This window comes from Eumetopias jubatus, unplaced genomic scaffold, assembly GCF_037043125.1.
Source record: "Eumetopias jubatus isolate StellerSeaLion01/CBP00866 unplaced genomic scaffold, mEumJub1_p1.0 scaffold_3, whole genome shotgun sequence".
NCBI classification, from domain to species: domain Eukaryota; kingdom Metazoa; phylum Chordata; class Mammalia; order Carnivora; family Otariidae; genus Eumetopias; species Eumetopias jubatus.
Genome location: NW_028274809.1, coordinates 16112669 through 16122308, shown reverse-complemented (window position 1 = coordinate 16122308; position 9640 = coordinate 16112669). Strand labels below are relative to the sequence as shown.

Here is a 9640-nt window from a genome sequence, read left to right as displayed (position 1 = left end):
CCTTTTTTTCCCAATAAGAGCAGGTTCACTTGGATTTCTTTTTATCAGAGATCTTTTGAAGATTGAAAAAAATTCCCCTGCTAGAGTCAAAGTTTGAAACCATGATCCCATACCATGTTGCTTCTCCTCATCCATTTTAGTAGGCTATGAAGAGAGCTAGGTCTATTCCTCGCCAGTAACTGGCTGGGTTATCTTGGGCAAATCACTTAACTTCTCCGCTCTCAGCTCCCCATTCCATTAAATGTGTAGTTTGGAAAGATAATGTTTACGGTTCATGTTTTCATGTTAGTTTTAGTTCTGGAAATATGAGAAGAGTTGGTTTTGAATAGCTTGATAAATTAAAGCTTTCTCACCATTTAATTTCAGTAATCATTTAGCTACAATAACCTGGGGCACGATATATACACAGAGACGTGCTGAATATTAAATGAGTGAGTGATTTAATTGTTGCTTAAGATGGTGATTGGCTGCACCCTGGAGGGGCCATGCTTTGCTTCCTTGTGCTGTGCTAGGGTCTAACAGTTGTTTTCTACTAGCTGAGGGCCTGGAAAAGTGACAAGAGCATGATTCAGTACAGTAAATGTCACATGATTAGGAGAAGTCTGGATGTCTTGCTTATTTACCAAAAAACTGTGAATCCAATTAGCCAATCCTACCATTTATATTTCCCTTGCATATCCCAAATCCATCTCTATCCTCCTTTACTACCACAGTAGACCATACCACCATCTCCTACTCTCACCCTAGGATGGCTTCCTTAGGGTCTGCCTACTCCCACTCTTATTTCCAATCTGTTCTAAATAGATGCTCATTACTCCCTACCACTGGAATGAGCGTGTTTCTTTCAGGCACTATCATTCATTTGGTTCTATACCCATGTGGTTATTTTGTTTCTTCCAGGAGGCTGTGAGCCCCATGAGGACAGAGACCTTTCTTATTCACTGTTACCCATACCTGCTCCCCAGCTTGTGCCTAGCACAAGAAGCCTTTTCATAAATAATCAATGAATGAATGCTCAAAGGCTCAGAGACCATGTCTTAATTTACTTTTGTGTTATCAACTCCATGGCCAATGCTGATGCAAAGCGAGCACTCAATTGTTTGTTCCATGTGAGATTCATTTAATGAAGGGATGACTCTCCTCTCTGGGTTTTAGACAAAACTGTTTGAATCTTTCCCACTTTGCCAGCTGTGTGACTTTGAGCCTGGATTTAACTGCAAAATGAGCTAGTGCTTATTTCACAGGGTTGCTCTAGGATGAGCAAAGGGCTCTGCAGGACATCTGAAATAGTGTGTATTCATAGTATCCCCACAAGCACTGGGGGAAGGCTCAGGGAAGAAGTCTAAAAGAAGAAAGTGAAGCCTCAACTAGGAAAAACAAACAAAAAACAACACAAACCAGCAAGTTTTGCATACAAAAAGTCACAACTTCCCTAAACTACCTTGCCTTAAGTATTCATTTGTATCCAACTTTCTATTAGAATTGTTGGAGAAAGGGGCATGGTGGTGGGGGTGGCTAGTCAACTTTGTTGTTTTGCCCTGTTGCAGATCCCTTCTAGCAATGACTTAACAGCCACCTGCCACTTGGGAGTTGTTCAACTATACAGTAGGCAGTATTAAAAAACGTAGCGGTGCTCACAAGTACTAGGCAACTATTCAGAATCTATCCATTTAATGCATCATAACTGAAACCCTTCAGTGGCAGGTGTTAGGGTAAATTGTTGAACCCCCAAACACAGCCTGCAAGGATCTGGCCTTTGGCCACCACTTTTGCCTCATTCCACCCCAATCTCCTCCTTGTTCCCTGAGCTCCCAATATATTTTCTTTGAATTTCAGCCACAGGACCTTTGCACATGTGCTCCTCTTTGGATGACTCCCTCAGTTAACTAGATTCACCTTTATAGCTGTTATAAGCTGTTATATACTGCTATATATATATATATAGCTGTTATATATTTCGTCAGAGACTTCCCTGACCTCCAGCCTAAGTCCTAGAACCTTCCTTCACTCTTTCACAGTAGGATTTCACTTTGCAATTATACACCCAATTGCGTGGTTATTTTGCTTAATGTTTGTCTCCGCCCATAATTTGTACTGCATGACTAGGTTACCAGGTATATGCTCGGGGCCCATAATGGTTCCTGGCCTGTGGTAGGTATATCAGTCAGTATCTGTTGAATGAATGAATAAATGAAAAGTATCCAGGACTAGTGTAGGGATCTGAGTACCCAAGAGAGGAGGCCAGATCCCTGCCTCCCCTCTCCCCCTGCAGTTAAAGAGTGGTGTTGGGGACACCGACCAATAAACACAAGAGTACCCTGCGTGCAAAGCTACGTCCCGTGCCTCCTTCTAGCTGGTGGGCGATTCCTTGAACTAACCCTTCCCCAGCCAGAGTGTTCGGAGGAAAGGGTGGGCTTAAGGGCGGATACTGAAGGTGATCGATCCCCTGAACAACGGTCAGATCCCGGTGGAGCAAGGCTGCAGAAGCCCACGCTGCCGACCTCGGGCAGGCCAGCAGCTGACCTCTCTCGCAGTCCCTAGTACCCACAGTGGCGCGCCCTCGCCAGCGCCCCGGCGCTCCCGCCAATGCGCCCGGGCGCGCCAGCTGCACCGGGGCCCGGGCGCGCGCGATTGGCAGCCCCTAGCTTCAGCCCTCCCGCCCCACCCCCGCCGACGAAGTCCGGCCCCCGCCCGCTCCGCGGCGGCCGCCGCTTCCCCCTCGCTGCCCCGGGGTTGTCCCGCGCGGGGCCCGGGTCCGGCAGCGCGTTCCTCCCAGGCGCCCCCAAGCAACCGGGTTCGAGACGCCCGCAGTCGGCGCAGTCCCCTCCCGGGCCGGAGCATGAAGGTCGAGTTTGCGCCGCTCAACATCCCGCTGGCGCGGCGGCTGCAGACGGCCGCGGTGCTGCAGTGGGTCCTGTCCTTCCTGCTGCTCGGTAAGGGCCCCGCGCGCTTCCGGGCGCTCAAGAGCCAGGCCAGGCTCCGCGGTGCAGGGGGCCTCCGTCTCTCCCTCGCGGACAGTCCTTGTCCAAGGACGTGCTTAGATCCTCCAGCCCTTCTTCCCGTGTAAGCCGGAACACGCAGGTCAAAGAGGGAGTTCGAACTCGACCTAACTTGGGACTCTTGGTTTATCTCCGCACTTGCACCTCGTAGCGAGCGACTCTTTGGCAACTGTTTCCCCTGTGCCTTTTTTTTTTTTAATTCATGCGTACCTTACCTACCGTAAAAGGCACAGATGATAATTATACAACTTGATGACTTTTGGCAAATGAATACACCCAAAATGTAACCACAATCCAATCAAGCCATGGAACATTGCACTATATGGCCGGGCAAATGTTAGTAAACTCGTTTCCTGAATTGTCGATTCACAGAAAACCAATGCCCGAGTATTTACAGCCTGATTCCTTCCTCATCCCACCCTTGTGACAAATAGCCGTGTTAGCTTTTCCGTGTTTAAGATCATCCAGGTGCAGAAAGGTACCTTTGTACGAGGAAGGCTGCAGCAAACATCAGTTTGGGTTGGGTGGCTTCTTACGTAAATAACTCGACCCACAGATGTGTTCTAGCGGGTTCCCAAGTTAATCCCATCGAGAAAGGCACCTTGAGGCAGTCACTAGATGGAGCAGGGTGGCTTAATCTGAGCGCTTTTTTTCCTGGATGTTTGTTCAGCTCTTGGAATAAATGGGGGATGATGGTATGAAAAGAGGGAGGAATTACCGAGAACTTGCACTCTTCTGAAGGCTAACATCATTTGTATGCTATACTAAGATCATGGGTTGTACACTGTGGAAGCCACAGTAACAGTAAAAATAAACTCATTGCACTGTAGAGGTCTACACTTTTTTGAAATGGTTTCACATTTTGAATGCTTAGGTCAGTGGTTCTCAACCCTGGTTGGTTGCACATTAGAATCACTAGGGGAACTTCTAAAAAAATACAGATGCCCAGGCTCTATCCCTAGAATCTCTAATTCATTCGTTACAGAATGGAGCCTGTGCATCATATTTTGTATCTATGTAACCATATAAATGTGTGTGTGTGTATATACACAAACTCTCCAAGTGACTCTAGTGTACAGCTAGAGTTTACTGAAAAAGGAACTTCAAACCGTGAACCCATTAAGTCCTCACAGGCCAAACCGTGAGACAAGTGTGGTAGCATTACACTCCAAGGAGCAAAGGACCATTGACATCGTAACAAACACAATTACTGAGGGCTTAGTGTGTGCCAAGTCCTATTCTAAGCAACATACACTATTAACCCTGCGATCTTCACAACAACCCTATGAGACAAGTAGTGTTCATCCCTGTACTCATTGGACAGATGAGGAAACTAAGAGGTGAAGTAAATTGTTCAAGGTCACAGTCGGAGGAGCTGGACACAAACCCAAGTATTCTGCCCAGGGTCCCTGCTTTCACTGCTGGGCCACCCACTCCAATGGCTTGACTTGGAGACTGTCTTCCTTGCCGATCAGTCGCACATCTCTGGTGGCCCACGGTCCTTTTCTTTCATGGCACTCATCGTTGCTTGTATTTACACATGTCCGCGGTTACTTAAGAGAGGTCTGTATTACCAGCCTTGTCCACCAGCTCAGTGAAGGAGCACTCAGCCCATGCCTGACCCCTGGAAGGCAAAAATAAATACTTGGTTGAATGACTATCTGCACTCTGTCACCCGGAAGGAGGGCTCTCCACCCCATGTGTCTCTAGTTGTATTAACCTGCATCATCCTCACAGCAACGCTGTGACATAGGCACTACCCCGGTACGCATTTTACAAATGAGAGAGCTCGGAGGTGAAGTCTATTGCTCAAGGTCATATGGCTCTAAGTAGGTGGGAGAGTCACAGGTGTCAAATGTGAGTGAACTAGTGACTTAGGTCTGACTAATGATTCTTAATTTGAGTCAGACTAGAGTGGCTTGCAGGCCTTTTTAAATGCTTTTATTGCATGCATTTGACATTTGTGTTGCTGGGAGCATATTATTTTGTACTATATATAGCAGTAATTTTATTTTGAAAACTTTCCAACATGCAAAAAGTAGAAGCGTATGAACTCACATATGCCCGTTACCTGTGTTTATAATTATTTTAACAATTTGCCATATTAGTTTTATCTATTATTTTTGCAAACATTTTAAAAACAAGTCACAGTAGAGCGCCTGGGTGGCTCAGTCGTTAAGCATCTGTCTTCGGCTCAGGGCATGATCTCAGGGTCCTGGGATCAGTCCCACATCAGGCTCCCTGCTCAGCGTGAAGCGGGCTTCTCCCTCTCCCAATCCCCCTGCTTGTGTTCCTTCTCTCGCTGTGTCTCTCTCCGTCAAATAGAAAAAAAAAAAAAAATCTCAAAAAAATAAATAAAAAGCAAGTCACAGTATATTTTAATCCTAAATACTTTGGTATGCATAAATTAAGTATTTTTTACATACTCATAGTACACATGTTGCATAATTAACAACCATTGCTTAAAATCATTTCAACTAAGTTGATATTTCCTAAACTGTGTCAAAAATACACTTTTCTTGGTGATTTATTTGAACCAGGTTCCAAACAAGACCCTTGTGTTGCATTTGGTCTTTACTTGTCCTTTAATTTAGAACAGTGTTCCCTGTTTGTTTTCTTGTCAGTGAAGCACTAAAGAAATCAGGTTATCTGTCCTGCAAAGATTCTCCCCCTTCAGGGTTTTCCTGATTGCTTCTTTGTAATGTTAACCTGTTCCTCAATCCCCTGTATTTCTTCTACAGTGGAAGTTAGATCTAAGTCTTGATTAGATTTATTTATTTATATTTAATATTTTATTTATTTGAGAGAGAGAGAGCACAAGTAGGGGGAGTAGCAGAGGGAGAGAGAGAAGCAGGCTGAGCAGGGAGCCCGATGCGGGGCTCAATCCCAGTCCTGGGATCGTGACCTGAGCCGAAGGCAGACACTTAACTGATTAAGCCACCCGGGTGCACCAAGGCTTGGTTAGATTCAGTTGAAAACCTTTGTGGCAAGGCCTCTTCCCAGGCACTGCTGTGTGCTTCACATTGCATTGTCAGGAAGAACAAAGTGTCGAGTTGTCCCATTAGTAGTGTCTAAGCGTGATTGGTGGGTGCAGGTAGGAAGTAATCTGAGGGCTGGTAATTGGCATGTGCAAACAAAAGTTCTCCATTGGCCATTGCCCTTTCACCTAGTGGTCTCCATTAATGATCCTTGCCTGAATCAACTGCTGTTTGGGACTGCAAACTGGTAGTTTTCTTTTCTGTCATTCGTTCTTCGCATACTAGCTAGAATTTCTTCAAAGAATAATCTTCCATCATCTAGGGCTGTTTGATTACCCTACAATTCAATTCTTCCTGGCAAGGTAGGATAAGTGCTTACTTATTTCTTTCCATTCAATTATCAATCTTGAAGGAAGGAATTGATGTAATAGCTACTTTCAATGGTGTCAAGAGAGTTTTTATTACTGTATATTTTAAGATCTCTAAATCAAAATCTTGGAATGCATTTTTCTTTCCAGGAAATGAGTTTAAACTATCAGCCCTTGAATTTTAAAAATCGCAAAATGTTTCATTTAGTCATGAAATCAAACACTCTTTCCTTGAGATAAATGTTAAATACCTGTCATCCAGTCTTATTGTATTAGTTTTAGGTGGATGACATAATGATTTGATACGTGTGTTTATGACAAAATGATTGCTACAATAAGTTTAGTTAACGTCTATCACCACATATAGTTACAAATATTTTTCTTTGTGATGAGAACTTTTAAGACTCACCCTCTTAGCAACTTTCAAATACAGTATAGTATTGTTGGGAAGCCTAGGTGGTGGCTCAGTCAGTTAAGCAGCTGCCTTCGGCTCAGGTCATGATCCCAGGGTCCTGGGATGGAGTCCTGCATTGGGCTCCTTGCTCAGCGGGGAGCCTGCTGCTCCCTCTGCTTTTGCACTCTCTCTCTCTCTCTCAAATAAATAAATAAAATCTTAAAAAAAAACAAACCAACATAGTGTTGTTGACTATAGTCACCATGCTGTGCATTCCATCCCCAGGACTTACTTATCTTATAACTGGAAGTTTGTACCTTTTGACCCGCTTCATTCATTTTGCCCACCCCTCTATCCCCTGCTCTGGCAACCGCTAATCTGTTCTTTGTATCTATGAATTAGTTTTTTGTTTTTGTTTTGTGTTTGTGTTTGTGTTTTTTTGGGGGGAGGGGCAGAAGAAGAGAGAGAATCTTAAGCAGGCTCCACACTGGGCATGAAGCCTGATGTAGGGCTCAACCTCCCAACCCTGAGATCATGACCTGAGCTGAAACCAAGAATCTGATGCTCAACCGACTGAGCCACCCAGGCACACCTATGAATTAGTTTTGTTTTCTTTTTAAGATTTCACACACAAGTGAGATCATACAGTGTTTATCTTTCTCTGTCTCACTTATTCCACTTAGCATAATGTCCTCAAGGTCTATCCAGTGGTATCACAAATGGCAGGATTTCTGTCTTTTTTTTAATGGCTGAATAATATATATGTATATTATTATAGAAAATCACCTTTTCTTTATCCATGGACACTTGCGTTGTTTCCATGTCTTGACAACTGTACGCAATGCTTAAGTGAACATGGAGGGGGGCAGATTTCTTTTTGAGATGTTGATTTCATTTCCTTTGGATAAATTCCCAGAAGTGGGATTGCTGGATCACCTGCCATCTGATCTTAATATTCAACAAACTGAAACATTACATCCTAGCCTGTGGGCCTCCAGACTGCTAACTGGAAAGTAGGAAGCTGACAAAGAGAGCGCCAACATTTGTTGACCATCTTCTACGTATAACTGCTTGTGACAGAGATGACTACATTTCCTTTTTTAGATGAGAAAACTGGAGCTCAAGAGGCTGTATTTTGCCTAGGATGGCATTGGATTGGACCATGATCTTTTACTGTATGGGTTTATTTATTTTCTTGAGCAGTGTTCTTGAAGCATGGTTGACATACAGTAAACTACACATACTCAAAGTATATGGTTTGATAAGTTGACATATATATATCTCCAAGAAATCATCACAATTAAGATAGTGAACATAGCCATCATCCCAAAATTTTGTCATATCCCTTTTGTAATTCCTTCTTCCCCACTGCCCTTCATCTCTAACACTGTACTGTCCTACAGATTAGGTTGCATTTTGTAGTGTTTTAAATAAATGGAGGCATACCATAGGTACTCTTTTTTGTCTGGTTTCTTTCACCCAACATCATTATTTTCAGATTGGATCCTGTGTATATAAATAGTTCACTGTCTTTTTTGTTTTGAAGGGGTATTCTAGTGAATGGATACATTGCAATTTGTTCATCTGTTGGCGAATGTTTGGGTTGTAGCTATTATGAATGATGCTGCTGTGAATTTCTGCCTACAAGTCTTTGTATGAACATGTCCTTTCTTTATTCTTTATTTCCAAACCTGGGAATAGAAGGCTGATCATGGTGTGGCAGTTGCAGGTTTAACTTTCTTTTTTTTTTTTTTAAGATTTCATTTATTTGAGATAGAGGCAGAGAGCATGAGTTGGGGGGAGGAGGCAGAGGGGCAGGAGGAGCGGGAGAAGCAGGGAGCCTGAGACAGGGCTCCATCCCAGGACCCTGAGATCATGACCTGAGCCCAAGGCAGACGCTTAACCGACTGAGCCACCCCAGGTTTAACTTTTTAAGAAGCTGACAAACTTTCTTCCCAGGTGGTTGTACCATTTTCTGTTCCCACCAGCAGTGCCCCAGATCCTTGCCATCACTTGATATAGCCATTAAAAAAAAAAAAAATTGCAATTGAATAAGTGCGTAGTAGTGTTTCATTGTGGTTTTAGCTTGCATTTCCATGATGACTAATGATGTTGAGCATCTTTTCATATGCTTATTTGCTATCTGTATATCTTACCTTTTGAAGTACCTGCTTAAATATTTTGCCCATTTTTAATTGGGTTGCTTGTTTTCTTTCTATTGGGTTTAGAAAGTTGATTGTGTTCTTCTGGATACAAGTCTTTCATCAGCTATGTACTTTGTATAGATTTTTCTTCCACTCTAGGGTTTATCTTTTCATTCTCTGAACAGTGGCATTTAAAGAGCAGAAGTTTTTAATTTTGATGGAGTCCATTTTACCCATATTTTCTTTGTGGATTGTGTTTTTGGTGTTTTATGTAGGAATTTTTTGCTTAATCCAAGGCAAGAAAGATTTTTTATATTTTCTTCTACATGTTTTATAGTTTTATGTTTTATATATAGGTTTGTGATCCATTTGTGGTTAATTTTTGTATATGCTACAAGGTCTAAGTTCATTTTTTCCGCATGTGTATAATCCAGTTGTTCCAGCCCCATGTCTTAAAAAACAGAACAAAAACAAAATCTCTCCCTTTTCTACTGTAGTGTCTTTGTCAAAAGTTAGGTATTTGTTTTGGGGGGGGGGGTTTACTTCTAGACTCTGTTCTGTTCCATTCATCTGTTCGTCTATCTTGATGCCAGTACAATGTTGTTGTGATTGGAATCAGATCTCATTAGCCCTCAGACCTTGGTGCTTTTTTTTCAAAGTTGTTTTGATTATCATATAGATTCTTTGTGTTTCCTTTTGCACTTTAGGTTCAGCTTGTCAATTTCCACATACACAAAAAAAGCCTGCTGGGATTTTC

General features: G+C 43.0%; 1 protein-coding gene across 4 annotated transcripts in view; it reads left to right on the top strand.

Moving 5' to 3' along the window:
• The first annotated feature begins 2707 nt into the window (after positions 1-2707).
• MOGAT1 (monoacylglycerol O-acyltransferase 1) overlaps positions 2708-9640 on the top strand; it is a 47839-nt gene continuing 40906 nt past the window's right edge. For 2 of the 4 annotated variants that reach the window (XM_028105325.2, XM_028105326.2), the window contains exon 1: positions 2853-2933. Coding sequence is in view for 2 of the 4 variants with exons in the window: in XM_028105320.2 (XP_027961121.1) it covers positions 2840-2933 (94 nt within the window). In the remaining 2 variants the exon portion in view is untranslated. Of the gene's footprint in view, positions 2934-9640 lie in introns of all 4 variants that reach the window. The other 2 variants (XM_028105320.2, XM_028105322.2) reach the window with 2 other exon arrangements.